Raw genomic sequence first — 25,225 nt, 5'->3', positions numbered from 1 at the left:
CCTACTCCGAGTGGGGGACTGGATCAGCTGACCTCCTGAGGTCTTTTCCAGCTTCAATTAGTTTATTGGGTTTTTTTCTTTACTCCTTATGTTCCATAGGTCTAACTATTTTTTTAATTTAACAAAACCCTTCCCAATCGTCCAAAATCCTGTCAGTTTTGCTAAAGTATTATGGTTTGTGGCATTTTAGAAATAAAACTTCTGCTGAAAAGATCCATATATTTAAAACAAGTATCTACTTTCACACACATTTAAAAGATATTGTTATGAGAATACCCGCAAAGAGAACTCTTACCTTTTTGAGGTAGTTTGGGAAGAACTCTAGGGCCAAGTGCAGTCTTTGCAGTCCCAGTGCTAAATCAACATATTTGAATTATTAGTGCTTACAATTGTTATAAAGTATACTACTTCTTTTTCTTTTTTTTCCCATTTACACATCCATAATCTAAAAAAATCCACATTTATTTTGCTTCTTCTGTATAACCAACTCGTCATCTTGTCTGTGGATCAATCCCGAAACTCAAAGCTCTGTTAAGAATGAACTGCTTTTGTAGAGGAAAAAAAGACATACAAACCCCACACAGCTTCAACGCTACAGGGCTGATTTATTCTACGAACTATGGTACGTGCAAAAATGTACTGTGAAAATGGATGAAGCTGAAAGACTAACTCAGTGGGCAGATCCTGAACTTTAAGGAAAATTTGGTCTTTAAAATAACTATACTGATGCATTCAAAACATACTCTGTCCTTTATGTCAGTGGTTTGAAGTTTTCCAGGACTGAGCCTATGCCTTGCAGCCTACTGCATGAGTATGACATTGTATTACATGCAAACTGCAGCTGCATTAGCAAAGTGCTACTCCAAGGGAAATAGTGATAATTGTGGCCAAACAACACATTTTACTCTGTCAACCTGTGTTACATCTGTGTTAGCTACCTGGAGTGGTAAACAACAATACAAGCAGGACAGTTACGAGTAATTTAATTACAGCACAAAAATCTGAGATAGCTGCACATTACCAAAACTTTCCATCTATGCTTTCTGTCATAGGCAATTTTTTCCAGAATTGACATGAAGCTGGCTAAAATTTTGAAATGTGACGTGTGAGGGCAAATCATATTACAAATTTCAACAAAAACCCACCACATTTTTTCCACCAAAAACACACCTGAGTCACTTTTATAGAAAAGGACTGTGGAAGAAGAAAGCACAGAAAGCAAACAATAAATAATAGTAAAAAAAAAAAAATCAGTATCACCGCAAAATAATTACTCAAAAAACAAGGAAAAAGAGAAACGAGTGAGGAAGTTGCCAACAGAGCAGACAGTCTTCTGCTTCAGCAGCCTAGATTCTGGTATTATTTGTCTCTGAAGCTAACGTCTCAAAATGAGTATGATGAAACACTTTTATCTTAATTTCCTAGCTTTTTTTAAATAGTCAAAATATACCCTGACACAAAACTGAAAGAACAGCCAAGTTCAGTTTTGATTCAATAAATAATTACCGCAGCCTTTATCTAATGCCATCAAGCACGAGTACCACACTTTTACCCTTGTCTTACAAGCATCACACATGGCATCAGCTCTTTGTGCTGTAGAACATCCTCTCTTTTCCCCTGAATACCCTGTGCCACCTGGATGGATCCAGCAAAGTCAGCTGTGCTACTAACACGTCCACTGCCTGTCCCGACGAGGCAGATCACAGACTAAGGAGTGCCCAGAAACTCTACCTCTGTGTCTCCTACTGTGATTTGTTTTGACGTTACACATCCATCTCCAGTCATGGCCTGATCACGCACACTTGTGGTCATGCAAGGTCCCTGTCGTGTTGCCCGAGGCACATGTTTATTAGAATTACCATGCTTTGAACCTCAGGACCTTGGAATCACAGCACAGATAAAGGAGTTACAAACACTAAGTGACAGGAATGTATGGCTATTCTTACTGCTGCAGCTATCGGAACAGACACTTGTAATGTACTGACCTGATGAACTACAAGCTAAAAGCTGTTTGTGTCATTACAGACTGCGTGTCAGCACATAAGCTCGACAGACTGGAAAACAGTTAAGCTGGAAGACTGAGATGAATTCTCTCTCTTATAGAGCTGTCTTCGATGCCAGCCGGTACCCAGAGTGACGCTTCTGCAGCTACAGGCACGAGACCTCTCACTGAAGCAGATAAAATGAAATGCCAGGAAACATGAAAAGAAAAACTTTTGTCCTGCTGGACTGCAGTCTGAGGCAACATTCCCCAGCTCAGAGCACACTTCTGTAGGAGCGGTAGATAGATTCTGGTACAAGTCGTTCCGTCCATCCTGCTCAAAGGATGAATTGTGTATGGACAGCTATGAACACAGCGTAGGAGGCCCAGAGAAGCCAAAGTATTTGTATGGTAGTAAGGCATGCAGAAAACTAATGAAGAAACATAGCTAGGATTTTACTTCCTATGAAAGGCAATCTTCTAATTTACTCATTAGTTATGTTTAGATAAATTTTCATCTTTGCCTTCACATACACAGATTTTACCTTGACTGCTGAGACATCCCCTCAAACTTGTTTGCAGCCTTAGTTGAAGGTGGGCCCAAATCATTACCTGAGGTGAAAAAACCCACAAATTTAAAAAAAATTATTATTAGGATAACTGAAATATAATCAGCAGAGGGTGCAACTTAAAGTGAGGTGAAGTACACATTCTTCTAAGTATCCTCTATACAACATGTCTAAACATTTTAAAGATCATTCTTTCTTAATAATTTTGTAACTGAAAAAGCGTCAGGGACCATAATAATCCAACGTGACCTTTCATGTAAGACATTTTAAAACAACTCACTGGTAGCTCACATCTGCTGGCAAGGAAAGACTGAATGACATTGCTGAGTTACTGCTGCAGGGCATTTGTTTTGAATATAGTGTTTCAATTTTCTCTGAATAGAAGGAGATACTTCAGGCCAGTATAAAATAAATTTATCGCAGATGTTTACATTTTGCGTTATGAGGCACGTCTTATTAAAACCACCATGAATTTGATTTTATTCACAAAACATCAAACTTCTAAGGATTGGTATTTTATCCTACATCAAGAATAGCTTTTGCTGATTTAATGACAAAGTCAGTATGTTACCATAACTGAACGTTAACCGCTGGTAAAGAAAAGATCCTGGGTATATTCAATTCTGTCAAAAGGCAGCAAAATCCAAACCCAAGTGTTTCTGAACTCCTTCAGCAGCAGGCTTCTCCTTCATTAACCGTCTCCACTCCCAAGGTACAAATATACGAACTACTTTGTTTTACTGCCTTTATCATTCCCTCTTCCCTCTTCTATTACAGCACGTCTAAACAATCTCAGAACTCACTTCAACAACCATTAGTAAATTTTGTCACTGAAATAGATGTAAAGTGACATTTAATGATCCAAGAATACAAAATAGTTCACATGCAAAAGAATGACATCTGCCTAGATACCATTCTTAGTGCATTGATGTCTAAAAGCAACAGCAGAAAAGGCTCATGCTGAGCCTTGCTAAAAATGTTTATATTTAATAGTAAAAAAGAAGTAAGACAAACAGCAAACCCTTCACATGTAGATCCTATGGATAAAGCAAGGAAAAAAAATAATCTCATGGTTGCTATGGAAATCCAAAATATTCTAAAGGACATTTTTAGAACACCTTTGAATAGTAACTTAATTTGCTTAGACATAAGCTAATGATTGCTCTGCTTGAAGCTTCAATTAATGCACAGATTAGAAAACAGATGCTGAAATTCAACATAACAAGAAATGTAACAACACAGAAAAAAGCATCTGAAAGAGAAAGCAGTGAACATCCAACAATATTCTTAAATGAAAAACACAAAGGCAGATACAAGGAAATCCCTCTTTTATAAACACAAAACTTAGTATTTGCTTAAAATCCAAATGGTCTTTGAAACATGTTTTTGTACAGATCTCGGCTAAGAAAAAGGGGAGGAGAAGCCCTTCTTCCATCCACTGAAGTTTAGTCTGCACTGCAGAGCAGAAGAGAGACAGAATAAGCAATGTTCTTCTCTGGTCATGCTTTGGAAAGGTATTCTACTGCTGTAAGGTTCTTCATCTTCAACTCCACACCTGCACCTTTCCCAGATTTTCCTTTTCCTTTATCTGTTGTCTAATATTTTTAAAGAAAAGTTGGCACTAGCTTAGCATCTGCTCCTACCACACTTTTCATTCTAATAGTGTTACCTTATGTAGTATTCTAGTATATGGTATTTTAGGTGCCATTTTGGACTTAAATATTTGGGCTTTTTAAAAGTTTTAAAGTCCAAGCTCTTCAACATGTCTTTACTACCTCTGAAATAAGGTTTTACTTTTAAACCTTTACTTTTACGTTTACTACCTCTAACAGGGCTGTTAGACTCCAGAACACAGGAAACATTTTTTCCATATCCCAGACATCTGAAAAGTAGAGAACTGAAGAGATTGCCATTATTTGTGTTCCTTGAGAAAAAGACTTCGCTTTTCATTGGACTCTGTACTTCTCCTCATATTAAAACCTAGATTAAATCACATATTCTACATGAGTACTCCATGATTTGCCACATTTAACTCAATTTGCTGAAAAAAAAAAAAAAATGGTGCTTTTAGGCTTGCAATCTTTTTTAGGCTAGTAATTTTGTGTTTATATACAGAGAGAGGGTACTCCTAAGATGTAAGTAGTGTATGGATGACCCCCCCCTATGTAAGCACTGGATTCCAGCTCAAAAGTTTACAGATTTATGGAAATCCTGCCACCAAGACTGAAATTATAGAAAATTACATGGGCCCAAGATTGATAGCTACCGGGAGAAGTTGACTGCATAGAGCAATGTTTATTGAAAAGAGGAAGAATTTGAGCAGTCTGGAAAACAGTTTCTAAAAAGCTTGTGTCAGAAAGGTATCCTGTTTAAAAAAAAAAAAAAAAAAAGTGCTGTTTCTGTGCAACTTCTGCAGGTAGGAGGATGCAAACCTATCAGTTTTTGTGCAAACAACCTCACAAAACCCAAAAACATATTGAGACAACACATCCCCACCAGGTAGGTGCAAACACTTTACAGGAGAGATCTGGCATAGCGCCCAAGGAAACAAGCTCTTCTGGCAGTCAGGAGAAGGGCACGTACTCCTCGAGGTCCGTCTGCCCCAAATCAAGATCCATCTAGATTAATGAGCTGGTCAGAAGAGGAGCAGGGGTGAGGAAGCAGATGCGGAGCAGATGCGGCAGATGAGGGGGCCGGGGCGAGGGCAGCCTGGGCAGCTAGGGGAGAGGGGGGCAGGCAGCAGAGGAGACTGAAAGGGGCCCCAGGGACGCGTGGAGTATTTTCAGTTTTCTCAAGTGAAACCCAGATACAGAAGCTTGGAAGCTAGAGTGACAGAACTGTTGATTTATGTGAGCTGACGTTACATCAAGCTGCAATCATTGGAAAGCAAGCACCAGGTAAAAGAAACCAAAGATCATATATCAACCATCATAAAGGTTCTCCCCTGCCCTTTTGCTGTGCGTTTCAAAACTCACCCCAAGGAATTGGGCCCTTATTCTGGGGTCCATGAGGTAGTGGGCTTGGTGGGTCAGAGAGGGTTCTTTTGTGTCCTGGGGGTGGGGGAGGTGGTCTCTTCTTGGAAAGAGTGGAGCTGCCACTAGAGGTTTGAGTGCTTAGAGGGAGGGTTGAAGGTGGGCCTGCAAAATAACAAACAATCTTCTTACAAATACATGTGCATAAACGTCAAAGCAGCACTGAAAAATTCACAGTCAGACCCACAGCGAAGTGCAGCAAAAGACTAAAATAAAAAAAAAATAAGCCATGCCAAAACACTGTTTAGATTACACGACACGCGCACCACATTTTTAACCATCTCAGCTGTGGGAATATAAGCAACCGGACAATAGAATGACACGTGTACTTATGTTTATAAACTACAGGATTAATCACGCCAGGATTTCCAATTTTAGGCATTGTTAAAAAAAAAAGACAGCATGAAACCTTAAAATTGTCATATTTAGCATGTAGGATTAAAATTAATAGTAATTTATACCAGAATGAAATAGCTTTCTAGATGTTCTATTATTGAGGATTTTCTTTCCCCTCCTGAGCATCCCATAGGAATTCTGTTAATAAACTTGGAGGGAGGGAATAGAAATCTATCTACAAATTTTCCTTGCATTTTGAAAATAGGATTGTAAGCTTAGTAAGTTTTTCTGCAGTTATTTTACCCTTTTTTCTGTAGATTAAATATATCAGAATATGCATTTTTAGAGCAATGCAAATTGTTGTATGCAGAGTGTATCAAATAAACATCAGAAAGGCCCTTTCTGAGGCTGAGATGAGGTATTTAATGGTAGCATTGCTTGTAAGAGCTTACCCGACCCTTAAACCCTTTATTTCCCCCTGCATCAATGTTGCCACAAGTATTATTCAACACAATGCATACTTTACAGTCCATGGGAACAGATACGTATTAAAAGACAAAAGAACCCAGAGGGAAGACAAGAGTTTTCCCTAACCAACTTCACCATCCACCTTCAAAAGTGTCTTTACTAAGAAGCTCAAGGAAGCAGGCAGTGCAGGGCACAAACATGCAGTGAGGGGACAACTGCTCAAGTCAGCTGCCATTACCGCCAGAAGAAGTTACTTGTAACACTTACTAAATTAGTTCTACATTTGGTTAGAATAGCTGTAAGGGTTTTGTTGTTGGGGTTTTGGTGGGGTTTTTTTCGTTTGTTTGGGTTTTTTTTGTTTGTTGGTTTGTTTGGGGCTTTCTGTTTTTTGTTTTGTTTTTTTCAATCTAACCAACAAATAACACTGCACTGCAGTCATGATCTTGCAGTAAGTTTTGCATGTAAGACAGCTTTCCCATTACAGGCTCTGGATAAATGCAGAAAATCGACATAAAGTTTTAAAAGCAAAGTTTATTTATACCTGAAATTTCAAGTCTATCGTCACATACATTTGTGGCACTATAGAACCAACTTGCCTATTTTTGAAAACCTAACTTATTTGAACTGTACTTGAGACAATATCTTCATTTTGTTAATCAGCATATACCTTCACCTGCACACAGAACTAGAGCTGTCTCTTTCAAAATATTTATTACCAGTCTCTGTAGTTAGACTGAAAATCTGCATTCCTTCCCAAATTACTGTATATCACAGAAGTATCAAAATCAGTGAAGAGTAATCTTTGCTAAAATTCCTTAGGTGAAATATTAAACATTGAAAGAAGTAACTTCAATTATCCTATAAGCATGTGTACGTTTGCCAGATAATTTCAGTGAGGGACCTCCCTCTTTCTTCTTAACCCCAAAGAAAAGATTAAAAAACCTGCCCATAATGAGTTAATGATTCAATCTATTCTCTTCCAGATTCAAGCCTGGAAGGCCTTTTGCTGCTCAGGAGAATCTTCCAACCACAACCCCAGCAGGTATTTTGGGCCTGGCTTTCCATTAATTGCTTAGTCTTGTAAATCAAATTATATATTTTGCAATTGTTCCTCTCAATTTACTTTCAAGTTTACAAAACCATTAACTGCCAAGCAGTCAAATGTTAGTGCCAATTACTAGAATTGTTCCCCAATTTGTATCCTTTCTCATTTTAATTTCTTCCATGAGCTTAAGAAAGCAAGCTAATTTAAACCATGCATTGAAATGTTCCTGCCAGAAAAAATAAAAAACTTTTTGAATGCTAAGTTTTGACTGATGATCCCCTAGACTTCTGCAAGTTATAAATTCTTTACTTTGCTTAAATAAATACGAATCAAAGGTTGTTGTATAAACCCTAAGTAACTCGGAGCATACCCAGGAGTGGCGAGGGGGAAAGAAAAATTCAATATCCAGTGTTAACAGTAACATTATTTTTAAAGCATGTAGAAAACATACTCCGTCAGTATGTCAGTATAGCATTTTTCTCTTGTCCTGACATCTCGAAAAGGAGTTACACACTTCCAAAACGTCTGCAAGCAGGAACAGCCACCACCGCAGGGGTTCTGTCCTACCACCACCTCGCGTCCTGCTGTTCGTACTGCACTACAGCCTTACCGCTCAACGCTAACACGGCCTCCAGCCCCGCCACAAGTGACAAACAGTTCAAACTCGGCTTAAAGGAAAAAAAGAGGAGGAAATGCATTGAAATAGTGTTGTGCACTTATTGCAAAAATAAAACTTCAGGCATGAAGTAAAATCTCTACTTTTTATTGCCAATAAAATGAAGAATCCTTCTTTATAAAAATAAAATTTAGTAGGATTAAAGACTTTTTAAATGTGGTTATGTGGATATATTTTTTATATGTCAGACTAGTAGTATATCACCAGACGTCACAGAAGAGTTGAAAAACTATCACTTCATAGCTGTCAAAAGTTCACGTGGCATACAACAGTTACAGGGAAAAGGTGTTCAGGTATTAAAAGTAGTGCAACTTTTCAGACTCCTAGCATTTGTTCCTATATTCATTCATAGAAGGAATAAATATGAATTTAGAAGCCATACAATAATGATTAGATGGCTGAAATACAAAATAAACAGAAAATAAAGGAAAACTTCAAAACATCTTTTCAGAAAGAGGTATACAGTCATATCACACTTCGAATAAAGGAAATGTGGGAAACATTCTGGAATCTCCATCAGTTTATGGAAACAACTGGTGGAATAATACAAAGATCTGATGATGTACGAAGTGTCAGTAAAATTATTATAAAATACTTTGTATTATATATATACATATATACACACACAGAATCTCAAAAATTTTCTTACGTGGTATTTTTAACTATGCAAGGCTAGCCAGATATTTTTAAGTAATAATCAGAGCAGTTATTTTTCTAGATCAAAGATTTCTGTCATCTTAATGATGATTTCTCACGTAGTTGCAAAGTTCACATTCCATGTAAATCATTTTCCTCACACAAGCAAAAAAAAAATCTTGACCTAGAATTTTTTTTTAAATTTTGCTTCTATTGGTCTCTGTTTTCTTCAGTTCGCTGGGGAGCAGTTGCTTTCAGCAAAGCTGTTGTCATCTTTTATCACTTTTCTTACTACAAGGATCACGCTTTCATGTGCGAATAATCCAAATAATCTCAAATTCATTGTACTAAGTTAAATAACTGGAAAAGGTCTGCAGTTAATAGTGCATTGCCCTTCAGCTTTTGTGTAGTTAGTATAGCATCTATTAATTTGTGTACTTGTGAAACCATGCAAAGCTGTTACCATCCACGCAAGAAATGGTGGGTTTAGAATGTAAAAACCTCACATTTGTATTTATTTTTTACCACTTAGTGAGAGATAAGGATTAACCAGTATTCCAGTTAATGGCAGAACGGGTACTGCAAAGGAAAGTAAGTTTATATTAAAAATAGTATTTTCATTAACAAGTGTTGTTATACTTATTTTTAATGTTCTTATGAGTGACATTTTTGCAGAGATACTACTAAAAGCTTTCTTCAGATCATATATCTTTAGTACTGAAAATAAAACCATAATTAGAGAAAAATTATCACAATCACTCTGAACAAAGAAAGCTAAAAATATGCATTGATTCAGCACTAGCATCTGAAGTATATTTTATAATTAATGTTGAAAAAAGTCCTGTTTTAAAAAAACACCAGAATTCATATTAAACAATGTTGTATTTTGGGTTGATGTACAAATATTAAAAAAACACATGAAATCAATAGTTGTCAGCCTTCCCTTCCTATTATGGTACTAAAAAAAAGACAGAGTTTGAGTGGGGTAACTAGTATTATTTAACCAAAATGTACAATACATTTATAAGAATATTTTAAATATTAAGTCCTTAAATGTATGCAAGAGAGCCATAGGTTCCTGAAAGCATTCAAAATAAACAGAAAAACTTCATCTCAAAGGAGATGAAATACAACACTATATACAATGTTAAATTTCTAGACTAAGAAAGCATTTGTACTTTAAATTAGGGACTCCTGTTGAAAATGGTAGTAGAGACTACCTGTGTAATGCCCAATATGCCATAGTTTGATGCAATCCTGAAAAAATAAAGAGGATGAAAGGATGTTTTGACGTAGTGTTTCCAGCAGAAACAGCAAGGTTTTAATGCTGTCTCTACACTTCCAGTCACTTACATTTAAGAAAGCTGATTTAAACAGCAAAGGTACAGAGAAGGGCTAGTATGATGAAAGGACAACTTAAATGATAGGAGAATGAAAACACTCTTCTCTCAGAAAAGGTGAAATATGCTTGGTTTGTTCAGTCTAACAAAATAGAAATGGAGACCTGTATGATTTCTCTCCAAGCTTTGCCTTGATATGGACACCAACGACAGAAAAACACTGAAGCAAAATGACAATGTTGGTACGTGAACAAAGTAATTTAGTGGACTTGGGAACATTCCTAATCCTGTGAGCAATGCAGTCAGACAACTTCTAGAAGTTACCAGCAAATGCAAGTAAGCCAATCTGGTTAGAAACTGAGTCTGCTCAAGTGAAGAGGCAGATTTTATGACATGGTGTCTGCAGTAGCAGTGGACTGGAACCACGGAGGAAGTGCCTTTGGGTTCATGTACCTAACATCAGAGCTGTGAAAGACAGTGTAAAATATGCAAACTTGTAAGTATTGAAGATCCAAACGTAACTTCATGACATGACCTCCGTGTTCATCCCGTATGAGAGAAATAGGCAGAAGCATTAAAAATCAATTAGCTTTCAGCTAAAATAAGGAAACACGGCTTAGATTGCCTAACACTTCCACAAAACTAGTTAGCAACATTGCCCTCACATTGGATTTGCAATTAAGGTTGTGCAAAAGTTTATTTATCTACTGTGCCGAGTCATGAAAGTAGTTAATTTTTTCTTTTTTTTTTAAAGCTTTTTGTAAAACAACAGGCAGAAGACCTGCTAGATGTCTGGAGCCATAACGCAGGTGTAAGCTGGAAAGACTAATGAAAAAGATGATTTTTCAGAATGTTACAGACTAAAGACCTGACTGACAACATGAGTAAGTTGAACCTGAATAACGTTTGATAAACTACTGGAAAAGGCATACAGTGGTTGGCTTACACAACTACCATACTCTGTAAAAGTACTCTGTACTTTTCATTCTATTCAGATTAACTGAAGCAGTAGCAGAGATGGCAGAAAGCAAGATGAATCCACAAATGAGTTGGTTCAGGGTAGAACAACACTGTCTTAGCCAATATCCTTTATCAGTTCAGGCTCACTCATCAGCCTTTGCACAGAAACAGCTGAAACGCAGGCACATCTTTCATGCTGTTGTTTGCAGGAATCTTCAACTTCAAAACTGACAGCAAATACTAACAGAGTAGTAGTAGCTTAAAAATCATTACAGCTATCTGCTTTGCGAACACAAATAAACCCGAAGACAAATATTGCTCCAGCATTTCTAAGAATTTTTTTAAAAGTTATCAAACTGGAAAATCTGAACTTACATTACAATGATATATGGAGAAACTTAAAAAAAATCCAACAATTGTACCTATGCAATTTTTACGATTAATCAAACCAATTTTTAGACACCATATCTACTAAAAACCATGGGGCAAGAGTGGTGTGCATTATGTAAATTGCTCTAAACTTACCTTCTTTCCCCAACACAAAGTTCAGACTTGATGGCTTCCACTCCACTGTGGCATCTCAGCAAACACCATGGAACCTTGCTACCAAGGAACTTCACTGGCCAATGAAGACAGCTTACAAAGGGCTAAAGGGAGGTGTTTTTGTTTAAATATACAACGTGATTTGGAAGAGAGTTTTACCTGTATGTCTCAAAGGATATAAAACATTAGGAAACTTTGACAACCTCCGCCTCCTTCTAACATATGGATCCCACCAGCTATCCACTCCCTACAGACTGCCTCCATGTTCAAGCAGGGTCCCATGGTGTCTACTGGGGCCTTTCAGCAGAGCAGGGACAAAGACTGGATTACATTTGGGGACAGAAGGTAAGCTTAAATTTAGTTACAGATTCAATGTTCTTCTTACTCTTGCTATTTAGGGAACTTAGTGGAAAATATAACACTTATGTTTTCGTATAACGTTAAATAAAATAGGTAGCTACTAAAATGAACTTTTCTAAAAAAAAGCATTTGATAAATAAGCTTGTATGTTAAACTTTGATGTAAGGGATATTCTCTATTACTACTAATCTCAAAAGTGCAGACAAATTCTAAATGATTATTTTTTCCTACAGAAAAAAAATTATCTCAGACTGTTTCAAAATTAAGATGTGTCATCAGCGTCTTATGAAGTGGAAAGTCTGTGCTTCTTTTTCTTTTAAAAAATCTGTTTGGGAGCTGGAAGGGGGCGAAATAACAAGGTGTAGCATAGTTTATAATGAAGCATAAGTGCATCTGCAGTGATGCTTCTAGAGTGACCTTTCCACACTGATGCATGTTCTATGCATTTGTCCCTTTGTTCCCCTGTCATTTTGAGTATGTTAAATTGTTCCTGTAACACAGGCATGTATTTAATGGAAGCTTCTAAAACTGATTAAGTACTTTACATTATTATTGAATGGAAAATAACTGAAAAACCAGCATCACTCACTATAAAGCCTAGTGACTTCAACATAACAGTAGTTCCATTCAACCTCACAGTCAGACTTACACTGTGAATCTGGCATTTTCCACTCTGATGAAGTAGTCAATGTTACTATTACCATTAGAAGGCAATAGTTCTCTGTATTTTGTTGATAATACCATATTATTTTGTTGTGATATAAATAACAATTTCTTTTGCATAATCCTTGACATGAAAACACACAAGAACTCAACACTTCATTTCTTTCCAAGTAGCTTTGGTGTTGTATTGATTCACTCATCTGGGAGTTTTTGCAGGAACACCTAGGAAAACGTCTAACATTTCTGAAACTTGAATACATACTTAGAATGAAATATACACATAAATATTCCCCTTCCTGGACAAAAAGACGATTTTCTGAATAAGTCCGTATGAGAGCTACACTATATAATGACAAAGAAATAATGTTCGTTATAACCCATTGAAAGCTGATAACTTACTAAGCAATGTACAGACAGATATAAGACACAAGCTCTTTAACCTTCTTAAGAAAATGGGATTCATGATTAGTATCCAAGTCTTGTAACTTTATGACAAAAAAGTTGTCCTAGGTCAGACTGAAGGAATATCTAAGCCAGTATACTGTATCTGACAATGGACAATCAGTAACAGACTGTTAGACAGAGCATGTGAAAAAGATGGGTGAGAGGAAGGAAAAAGTTAAAATCTTGTAACGCCAACAGGAACGTCAAAGTTACAAGGAATACAAATGAGTCCCCAATAAAACTGATAATAAAGAAACCTGGATTATAAAATCTCATGTGAAAAACGCATACCCTGGCAAAATTGTTTTGCTTCTTAATGGAAAACAAACCTGTTTAAAAAAAGAGAGCCAAGGGATTCATTTGAAAGTTGCCAGTACATGACCAAGACTGATGGTGGAACAGTAGTTCTTAAGCACAGCATCTGAACCATGGAGAAGCAGGCATCTGATGCCAACACACTCTGTTCTGTCCCTTTTACTCTTTCACATTTTAGTGAGAGCATTTCTTCATTTTTCTTGAAAACAAAGTTAACGACCAGTTGAGGAAATGAAGTATGAAGTTATAGCAGTGCTAACAGAAGAGAGCATCAGCGTAACTGCTGAAGCCTTAAACTATACCGTAGCCTTCATCACAACTAAAGTTTTCTCTAACAAGTCTACTGTAAAAACACAATTTGGCTATTTCTAAATTAAATACATAAAAAAAAGGGAAAAGATGAAGGGGATTTTTTGTTCTAAAAAGTAGATTGGCACAAATTATAGTAAAGTAACAGGTTTTGTTCCATAAATACATCCTCTAAACTTGAAGTTTATAGCTATCTAGGTGAAAGAACCACCATTCACTACAGCTGCAAGAGTAAGTCTCATGGAAATAAGCTCTCTTCCCTTTCAAGCACTACCAAGAGTGTCAGTACTATTATTAAGAAGAAAAAGCATCCCATTCATTTCAACTAAATGTAGACTGCAAAACTGATTGAACTGTAGTACAAACCTTCCTTAAGGATAATTCTACAAGAGCAAAATGGTTGTTTCACTCAGGGAAGAATGGGTGATGTTTAGTTTAGATCTTCAGTACGTAAGTGACTTGTTAACTATCTGGCAATAGACTTGGTATTTGCTCTGCCCTTCTTTACATCCCTCTAGCGCTCACCAAAATGGAAGAGAGTGCTGATGCACTGAGAGGGAAGGAACTTTAATACCAACCTGTTTAGCACTTCACAGGTCGTTCTGGCATTTTTCTTTTTGCACACTGACTTCAAGGAGAGGGAGTCTTCTTGCACCTCCTCTCCTCCAAAGCTTTGTTTCTTCACCCTCCCTGCCAGACACTACACAGCACATCATCGTATAGCACTATGCACCATCAGACTTTTTCTAAAACAGTTCTACTTTTGTGACTGTAAATGCTTAAAAGTGCTTCTCCAAAATATGAACAGAATTTCTACACACAATGAACCAACTTTTATTTAACAGAATATTACTTTATTTTTTCACCCATTCATGTACACTGTTATGAATGAGTCCATAACAAAGCACTGTCTCCCCCGCCATGGTGGGTTTTTTCTAGGTTTTGAACGTGCATTGTACCATGTTACCACATCAATGTAGTAAGAAAAGTACACTACATCTTGAAACACTGTAATGCACCTGCTTAAAGGAAGGACAACTGTGGAAAAATTACTGCTTGCATGCGTAGTTTGAAGACAGACTTACCTTTGCCAGCATTTCTAGGAGGAAGAGGAGGAGCATCTGCAGTTGGAGAGGTGGGTGAATCTGTGCTTGTAGAAGCAAAGATCTGATTGGTAAAAGCTCCATAGGAGAGTCTTTGCTTGTCTCTAGGAGTGCTAAATGCAGGATGAGTCATTTTGTCTTGGGGAGAAATGCTTGAAGAGTGACAAAAACTTTGGGGTCTTGGAGATCGTTCTTTTTTTATAGGACTAGGCTGTGAATAGAAAACCAAATATATTATACAGCTGTCTAAATACCAAATATAGTTAATACATTTGGGAAAGAATGTAACAGAACATATTCTAGTGAACATGAGCATAATTTCTTTCTTTATTGGACAAATAAGCCCACATTCCCCCCTTTCTCAGAGATCCAGCCTGAGAGATCCTCTCCTCTGTAACTAAAAAATAAAGATTGTAGCATCAACAAATCATCAGATTTATTCTTAAAGCACTAGACACACAATAATAATATACTAAATGATATATTAATAAAAGCCTAGTAATGTTTTTAGAATATAAGAGTAATTTTCAGTTCAAATAGCTCCTTACTCAGACCAGACAGGTATCCTCAAAGATCAAGTACATTACCCATCGATGCATATTAAAAATAAAATAACCACTTCTGACACTTCAGATTTATTTGTTGACTGAACTAGCAATATACTCAGTGGTACGTCTCTTCTTTTAAATGTGTATAATTGCTCTTTGAAGAAATTTTACAGAGCAATTTTTGACTGCTGTATATTAATAGCTTCATATGGAGCACGATCTGTTTCACTGCAGCTCTGGTTCAGGCAGGCTATTATCTCCAATACAGCATTAGTCATCCTCCAGAGGCTCCTCGCACAGACAATCATTTTGTTCTCTACTGTCCTTGAGGATATGTAAATTACCTGGGTTTCTGAATTTTTCAGTCCCAAGTGTCACAGAAAATGAGAAGTTGACCACATTTCTGTCTACAGCACCCATATAAAATAGGAGAGGTGTATTCCCATTTATTACAGAAACAGAGCACAGAGTAATTAACTGGCTTGCTAAAGTAGGACACTGAAGCTAAGTTTTCATATGTTCTAGGATGGCAATTATCCTATGCCCTCAAGTTTTGTCTTTCCATTATTCCTGATTAAAAAAAGAAGTGCAAAAAAGCACAGTTTTTGAAAAATAGAGTTAATTGATTCAACAACTAGGTTTTTAATTAATTTATGGAAAAAATAAGTATGTAAGCTTTGGATTTCCTCCAGCTAAAAATGAACAGCCTAGAATTCTGAAGGGGATAAAATGACAAAGTAATCTACATTTACTGATTTATATTATATTGTATGTCTTGTCAAAGCAAGACTTCTGAAACTCAAGTCCATAATAACTAGGCTGACAGAGTGTATTCAAAAAGCACTTTGGCAGTCTTTAATACGGGCCTTAAAACTAGCTTTTTTCCACAAAAAAAAATCTGTAAGAAAAAAAAAAGATTAAAGTGGGTCTCTAATTTCCATTCATTTCTACAGAACAGAAATTCTGATGGTTTTTGTGCAAAGCCCTAGCAGTAATTCATGCTTACCTTATCATCTAAGTCATCATCACTTTCATCAATTTCTTCCTGCCGAAGATTCCATTCATACTCTACATGGACGTGTGGGTTTAGCTTTCCTGCCTTGGCTTGAGAAAGCTGAAAGAAATAACAGTTCTTGTTAAAATACTTGCTGTTCCTTTGGTGTCACCACAGTTAGTTTTTTAACAGCAAGCAATAAACTGAAATATTTAGAGGTTTAAAACTTTTGCAGACATTAAAAAGAAACAATTTCAGGGCAATCACACATCCTTCATTTATTTGAAGTATAGAAAAACAGCTAAAAGGCAAAAAAGGGAAGATTTTCTCAAAATGGGTAGAAGTTGCCATGTTTGACAAGCACTTGAAAAGATGACATGAAGAAAAGGTATATGCACAAAAGCAGAATGCATCTGGAGCTCTCCTTTCCAAAAAGGAAAGGCAAAACCTATTTATGAAGTCTGGTACATACAACTATTACCCCTCCAAAATCACAATCCTTGTGTTGCAATCAAAATAAAAGCTATTTATCCTTTATTTAAGTATTTTCCTCCCTCTCACTGGATGAGGCCAATGCGTCTTATGCACAAAATTCCTCTTTGTCAGCCCAACTAATGTATTCACATTCTTTAAAAACATACTACTTCAACAATCAGCAAAAAAAGAAAATTGCAGTTCATGGTTATTCTAAGGAGATAAAGTCTCTTTTTCAGTGCTTAGACTTCCCATGTTATTTATTCCTTCACATTCTTTGACATGTAGTCTGCTTGGCACTAGTTGATTCAGGAGAGCCTTTAACCATCTTCCCGAAACAAAATTTGGAAGAAAGAAAGTATTTTCAATCTGTTACGTAAGTATTAATGAACCCACTTGAGTTGATATTGAATTTAATTACCCAGTTAAGACTCCAGCTATGTAACAGAAATTAGCTTAGTACATCTACCTTATTGCAAACATCAAGATATTTATTTTGTACTTTTTTATTGCCCATGGTAAACAATATGATAATGCATATTTCTTTTTTACTCTTAAACCTTATCTCATTGTCACTTTTGAAAAAAATGAAGAAATAATTTTCAAAAATGAAAAAAAGAGAAAAGACATAAATACTCTATTATAGTTAACCGAAATAATTGGTGAGGTATTCGTGGAATTTCGATTACAATAATTGAAACTATTAACTCCTAGAAAAGCTCACTGATAACATCCACTTGTTTTTGTTTGTTCTACAATACAATCAGTTGGTCCACATTAATGACAGATGTTACTTTATTAAATATATACTGCAAACAAAAAGGCAATCCATACCAATTGTGTGTTGTACAGCTGATCTGTTTTTCAGCTGACAGAATACTCAAAACACTGGAAGCAGTACTTTCTCAGCAGACATGGGAGTAATTGCAAAGTCAGTGAGAGTACCCCTTATCAACCATAGTAAAATGTTGACTTGCATCCCCAGAAATATGGAGAATTATTCTGATTTGTGAAGGACAAGCTTTCTTGATTATGCAATAATTAATTAATACATGACAAGAGCTTTCAATTGTCAAAGGAAAGGTATTAAAATTACCAGCTGCAGAGAAGTAGTATCACAGAATCAGTACGGTTGGAAAAGACCTGCAAGATCATCGAGTCCAACCTGAAAGTAGTAGATATCCTCCTTGGCTCATCAAAATGAGGCAAAAAAGTTCTGAGAAACAGAATTAAGCAGCTAATGACAGCTGTTTTGTAAATTCTTCTGGTTTTGTCTTGAATGTGAAACTGCCACACTACTTGACTTTTTAATCCCTTGATAGTACTTGAATTCACTTCCCTACTAAATGCATGCTGGTGAGAGGCACCTTAGAGGACTAAGAACAAACAAGCTTGTTGGTCTGATGTAGAATCCTTATTCCTGGCTAACTGCTTCAGGAGAGTACCTGGGAAAATCCTTTAATTCACTTTAACACTTTAATTTCTTGAACTCCAATAATTTTCTCGAGTGGCGTCTGTTAACATCACTCATACATTGTCAAAATTCCACAAAGTTTTTGCTCTGATCCTGTTCAGTAGAGGGACAAAGTCCCACAGAAGCCGGTGTTTTACATTTTTTGATACTCTAATTTCCAGACATTACACTTTCACTTCTTTCTCCTTTGAGGAGGTTTAATTTGAGGTTGTTTCAATTCTCCTTGTAAGAAGACTTTCACCATCTCTGAACTATCTGTCCTGTTAAATAATCTGGAAAAAGGCAAAGCAGGAAAAGTCAAAGATCCAGACTTAAAAGGTCTTGACAGATTTAATATTTCAGGGGTTATTTTGTACTCCTGATAGAAATATCTCTAAGAACAACTTTTGAAGTGATGAAGCTCAAATGTCCTAGAATGATGCATTAATTGGTATTCAAATACCTGACCCTCCACTATTTAAGTTCTTCAAAACTAAGTACTTCCAATAGAAGTAAGATCTTTTACTTAAACTATTACTTAAATTGTTGTGTTTTGAAGTTAGAAAATACTCATCTATGGTAGGGCCTTCAGATCAACATACAGCCAGCTGGCAGCAATACCAACTTTGAGATACAGTAGCAATGATATCTTAAGTAGATTACATCTTTAAAGAAGTAAACATTCCCCTCCCCACCCCAGTTCTTACCAGTTCTTCACATTGGATAGCTTTCACTCTTTTGGCTGTGTCCAGAGCCGTCTCTCCAGCTTGGTTTACTACAAAATTAACAATAAAAACAGAGAGCGATTCTTTGAGATGTCTAAAGAATCAGTTAATTAAATTTCACTATTTTTAGCAGAGTAACTTCTAAAAGTGATCAAAAACGTCTATTTACTCTATAGCAGCTGCAGCTCTTTAAGATTCCACTCTAAGTGCTCATGCATTTCATGTATCATCAGGTTCTTTCTGAACAGCAGCATCTGCTGGGACAGTTCCCAAATCCCTCCTAACCATCCTAGCAGAGAATATAAAGAAATTTAGTCATTTCAATCTTGACTTAACTCCTTTGCCAGTAAAACTCTTACAGGAATAAGCAGGAAAAGCAAGCAGACAGGGTAAGATAGCTCAAAAAAGGAAACTATTCTAAGATTAAAAAACCCCAAAGCAAATGTTGATCCAAGCACGTTTTACTTTGATTAATATGTAGTGGTTTGAAGCCTGAAGACAGAAGTCCTATTCTAAGATGACATTTGAACAAAAATAATTTTAAAACTTTCTAGCTATTTCATCTTTATAAAGGCTATAAAATGCTTTACATTTTAAAATAATGCCTGATCAGAAAGAAGGTCATATCTGAGCACTCTGGAAGGTCCTCTGGCACAACATCTAATGGGATCCTTCCTAGATGCCCAGTAGCAAGTCTCAAGAAACAAAAACAACCCCCACACCCCAACCTTATGTGGACAAACCTTAGGTAAAATTTATTCTTACAGTATTGCTGTAAATGCCATGGAGCTGGAACAGAGTATGCTCTACACCATATCCAGATTGTAAAGCATTTCTGTGATTGGGAACTGAAAACAGTCAAACTGAGGTCTCCTAAGCAAATACGTCTATGTGTAATATTACATAGAGTATGCCAGTCACAAACTCTAGAAAATACAAAGCAGTCATCGAGAAAGGCCTATGAATTTGAAAGAATTAAGATCCCTAGAAAAAGGAGGGCTCCTTATGGAAAGATCTATCTGAGATGGTTCAGGAGTTTTAATATGAAAAGGAATGAAAATACAGTATTTCTTAACTGAAGTTAACACACAGATAGCTTAAGAGACCACATAAATGCCAAAGTTTAAACTTCAAGAATAAACCTGATGTTTCAAGGCCTAAAGAAGATGTGCAGTTCCTATGTGAGAGCATTAAAAAAAAAAACCAAAACAAACAAAAAAACCAAAACCAAACACACACAAACACCAAACAAACAAACCCCCCAAAAAGGTAAGAACACTCTTCTGGCATCTACCTAGGAGAGAGTTCAATGGAAGGACCAATAAACACACTGAAGCTTGTTCAGATAGCTTTCCCATTTTCTTAATTATGGGCATATCTGCTAAAAAAAGGTCACATCATATTCTTTGACTTATGATAATATTAGAACGTATTCTAAGGATGTATAAAAAGGCCAAGGAAACCAATGACTTCTGCCACTGAGCTATGAACTTAAATTTATGCAACAGTTTTTTTTCTGGGCAGTGGAGAAAAATGATGGCGATGAGGTAAAAGAGAGAAATAAAAGTTCATACTCTTCAGTTTGCACCAACTGTTCAGAAAGCTTCCCTCCTATACCAAGAACTGACAGAATCCAAACGTTTTATAGACATGCAGATGACACTTAGCTCCTGAGCCTGACAAGCTGGATTCATGGAATACCTTCCTAACTTTCAAAATACAGGAGGGAAAGGAGAGCATCTAGTAAATGAGAGATTATCCTAAGTGTGAGCAAACAGTTTACAGAGATTCTATTTTTAATTAAACTTTTGCTAAGCCATCATGAAAAATGGACTGATTTAGGTACAGCATTACACCTATCTCACACATGTAGATGGCAAAGAGAAGAAAGGCAGCTGAGAAAGCTAATCCCTTCTCTAATCGGCTACAGTGGTGCCTAGGGCATGCTGGGTGAAGCCGCAGTGCCAACTGACATTAATATTAAAGGAAGAATTAACTGTTGTGTATACAAAGGCCACCTCCATCTAGAGTGGAATTAATGCGAGCAGCCATTTGAAACATTATAACACACAAGTACTAGATGAATTTCACAATATAAACAACAAACCTAAATTCCAGGACATTTACAATGTGTCAGATATAAAACAGCAAAAAAACTAGGGTTTACCATTAGTATTTCATGTTAGAAAATTTTTGTCACTATTATCTTCTAAAGAATTTAAGTTCCATTTCTTAATAGAATGCTCCTTTAGGCTTGTTGGTGGTAAAGTCTTAACCTTTCTAATTCAGTTTTATTTTTCCTTTTAGAAGGTCACTTAACACAGTGGGACATAAATAAAAATGGTTAAAATAATGGAAAGGAATTTTAGGAAATCTTTATTTCCTAGTTTTAAAATAATGAACTTACCTACATCAATAGTTGGCTTCCCCCTCAAAAGCAATTTCAAACACTCAGGCTTATTATACATACTGCAGTAGTGTAGAACCGTATTACCCAATGCTGTTTGCTTATCCAGGTTTCCACTAAGCACAAAAGAAAAAAAACAGTCACGAAAAGTATAGCATGCTGTGCTATTAATTTCAGATCTAGCATCCCTATAAATAATAAATGCATGAATACTGGACAAATAAGAAGTAGAAGGAGAAAGAAATATTTTTAAATTAAACATTACTTTCAAAGACTATTAAAAATAGTTCCAAGCATATTGGAAATTCCTGAGCTGTGGTTGAAAAGGACTGAGCATCTACAGATGTTCATTCAAAAAGAAAAAGTGAAACTCAGAAGATTCAAACCTAACTCTTTGTAAGGGCACGCCAGTTGTTGTCCATGTGCCATTTTACTGGAATTTCTTTTTCAAATGTGCTAAATTAGCCCGGTAAAAAATATCTGAAAAATCATTTTGATGCAGTTAGAATAGGTTAGTAAGTCCCATGCATTCAAGGAACTACGAAGAGGTTGGCTGTGAGGATGCACAAAAGAGTCATAGGAAGGAATACAAGGATATGCATTGAGTTAGGGAAAGACAAGCTGTGCAAAGGGGTTCACAGGGCTTTTTAAAACTGCAATTCCTTCAGTTTTCAACTTCCAAAACAAGGTTTCTCAAAAAAGTTACTGACATACTGGGATGAATATAATACATTTATAAAAATGAAAAGAAAATCTCAGAAGATGACAGCTTTTCTTCCACTCGGTATTACCCATATTGAACAATAAGTGCAGAGCCCATATGGGTGTAAAAATGCTCTTAAATTTCAGATTGAGACAAAAATACAGACAGCTGACAGAAACACGTAAAAGATGATAGTTGTCTGAAGAAACTATGAAGCTTCATAACTGAACAAAATTATTTCAAATAATCAGCCAAAATAACAAATACTTTAATAATGTTCAAAATAATAATTTGAGCTTCTAAAAACACATTTTTCAAATTATGATCTCAAACAGCTTGCATATATTAGTAGCTTATTTTTTATTTTATTTTTTACTTTAATAACACTCCTACAATAATCAGCACTCCGTTTAACATGAGGGAGTAATGACAGAATAAAGTTTAAGCGAAGGTTACACAGCTAGTCCACATAACAAGAGATGGTGTCAGGAACATGGGTTCCCAAGTCTGTGCTGTTACCAGAAGACCAGACTTCCTCTCTAACACTCCGTGTATACAACGCTACATAAACTATTAGAGAGGGGAAGGAAAAGAAGAATTCACTGACTTCATTTCAATGCCAGGTATGACTCGCTATGCTGAAGGAAAACCAAAAATTAAAAAATCCTCGAGCCTTCCCCCGGCCAGCTCAAGCAAGTTGTGATGAGTCTTCTGTGTTTCCCCAACCCTCCTCTTTCATTATTCTCCCACAACCACCATCTTACACATCAAGCGTCTGCTGCTTCTTTCACTTAATAGCATACTATGGAAGTGGACTGGAATTGATCACATTTAATCATTACCTGTACTGTGAAATACACAAAAAATAATGTTGTACCACTACACCATTTGATTTAAAAAAAAAAAAGTTTTCATTAAGGTTTTTCACTTCTTTGAACACATCTCTTGACAACAAAGAATACCTCAGCCAATAAAGTAGATGTTGAAAATTACTAGTTAAGAAGATTATGCTCTCAATGGCTTTAATACAGTTTGTTAACTATTAGAACACCTTTTTCAAAGTCAATCTACCTTCTAGTCATAATCTTCCGAGAAAGATCCTTGTTTTCTACTCTTATAATTTCTTTGCACGTGTCCTGTATTTGGAACATTTACTTGTCATCCCTCCTTTACCTGAACTATTCATTTGCATTGTTTCATACTGCCATGTGTTCTAAATCAATGCTCTCTTTTGCTCTACATCGTTTTTTCTTTCATCCTATTTTTATACAACTGCTTTCCATGTTTTTAATCTATACTTCTTTCCCTCTTTCTACTCATCAGGAGCACAAAGGTCAACTCAAAGGTATTAAATTATGCTCTTTTGAAAATTATTTAAGGAGAATTAATATAATTGTAAGTGAAGAGCAAACACTGTCCAAGCACTGCAAAAATAGCTTTGAATATCTACATTTTTCATGCGCAATTTAATGAAAAATGAACAATCCGTACCAGTTTTGTACAAGGAAGTCAACCAGATGGAGAGAGGTTTGGTCAGCAGTCCGGACTGCTAAATGAAGTGCTGTTTCACCTGGCTCCTAAATACATGTAAATAGAAGTTAGATTTTTGTGTCTTATTTCTGCAAAGCTTATAATATCAGACCTATCGAGACATATGTCACTTACTCTTTAACAACAAGTCTTTCAACAGAAAAATATTATTAGGAAATTATGACAAAAACAGTTACTGCCTTTCTGATCTCTAAAAGACACCGTGTGCTTCAAAGGCAACACCATCACGCTTCCTGAGGTCATAGCTTTCTCAAAACCAATCTTCCCTTTTTCCCAGCCGGATGGAACAATCCTGAGGAGCCTTTAACCATTTCAGCTACTAGTAACTAAAATTCCTGTCAAGGAATACTGAGTGAGTTTACAGTACTTGTTGCTTCATGACACCTTGATGGGCACCAAGCATAGCCACAACACTATTTCCTACAAAACCAGGGAAAAAAACTACAAGAATCATAGTCCTACATACATTAAATCTTTTACAGAATCACAGAATGGTTGAAGTTGGAAGGGACCTGTGCAGGTCATCTGGTCCAACCTCCCTGTCCAAGTAGGGCCACCTAGAGCCGGTTGCCCAGGACCACGTCCAGATGGCTCTTTGAATAACTCCAAAGAAGACTCCTCGACCTCCCTGGGCAACCTTGTGCCAGTGCTTGGTCACCCGCACAATTAAAAAGAAAAAGTTTCCTGACATTCAGAGGGAACCTCCTGTTTTTCAGTTTGTGCCCATTACCTCTGGTCCTGTCACTGGGCACCACTGAAAAGAGCCTGGCTCCATCTTCTTTGCACCCTACCTTTTCTTCTCCAGGTTGAAGAGTCCCAGATCTCTCAGCCTTTCCTCATACATCAGGTGCTCCAGACTTTTAAATATCTTTGTGGCCCTTTGTTGCACTCTCTCCAGTATGTCCAAGTCTCTCTTGTACCGGGGAGCCCAGAACTGGACACAGTACTCCAGCTGTGGCCTCACTAGTGCTGAGTAGAGGGGAAGGATCACTTCCCTCGACCTGCTGGCAATACTTTCTCTAGTGCAGCCTGGGATACCATTGGTGGTCTTTGCCACAAGGGCACACTGCTGGCTTATGTTCAACTTGGTGTCCACCAGGACCCCCCGGTCCTTTTGTGCAAAGCTGCTTTCCAGCTGGGTGGTTCCCAGCGTATACTGGTGCATGGGATTGTTCCTCCCCAGATACAGGATTTCTCCTTGTTGAACTTAAACTGAATCATACTTTATTTTTTTATACACATAACATATGCATTAATGCATTTAAATGAAAACATAAATGCTGTTTAATTCAGTGTAAAAGTTGCATGAGAAATTAATCTAAAACCACATTTCATTAACTCCTATTGATCATAAAGGGCATTAAAAAAGTATATTACAGTACATATATTTAGAATTAAAGTAACAACTTTTTTAAAAAATATGACATTTCAACTGGTGTTCATACCTTTCTAGGTATCACTGACTCTAATAGCTGAGAAACGCTAAGGAGCTAATTCTGTGGTAACTGCTATGGATGGCAAATACACAAAGTTTACCTTGTCATTAGAGAATTTGTAATGCGTTTCCACGATAAGCATACTGTGATATCT

General features: G+C 36.6%; 1 protein-coding gene across 6 annotated transcripts in view; it reads right to left on the bottom strand.

The window, feature by feature from the left end:
• ASAP1 (ArfGAP with SH3 domain, ankyrin repeat and PH domain 1) overlaps positions 1-25,225 on the bottom strand; it is a 131,245-nt gene that overhangs the window by 11,585 nt on the left and 94,435 nt on the right. For 2 of the 6 annotated variants that reach the window (XM_059815681.1, XM_059815680.1), the window contains 9 exons: positions 23,576-23,661; positions 21,382-21,497; positions 18,957-19,024; positions 16,335-16,442; positions 14,755-14,991; position 14,363; positions 5,526-5,687; positions 2,527-2,593; positions 296-354 (listed from right to left, as the gene is read on the bottom strand). In XM_059815681.1, the coding sequence (XP_059671664.1) occupies positions 296-354; positions 2,527-2,593; positions 5,526-5,687; position 14,363; positions 14,755-14,991; positions 16,335-16,442; positions 18,957-19,024; positions 21,382-21,497; positions 23,576-23,661 (904 nt within the window). The remainder of the gene's footprint in view (positions 1-295; positions 355-2,526; positions 2,594-5,525; positions 5,688-14,362; positions 14,364-14,754; positions 14,992-16,334; positions 16,443-18,956; positions 19,025-21,381; positions 21,498-23,575; positions 23,662-25,225) is intronic. The other 4 variants (XM_059815679.1, XM_059815678.1, XM_059815683.1 and 1 more) reach the window with 2 other exon arrangements.

Source organism: Gavia stellata, chromosome 3, assembly GCF_030936135.1.
Source record: "Gavia stellata isolate bGavSte3 chromosome 3, bGavSte3.hap2, whole genome shotgun sequence".
Lineage (NCBI taxonomy): Eukaryota > Metazoa > Chordata > Aves > Gaviiformes > Gaviidae > Gavia > Gavia stellata.
Note: the sequence above shows the minus strand (reverse complement) of the source record. Positions and strands in the feature narration are given on the sequence as shown.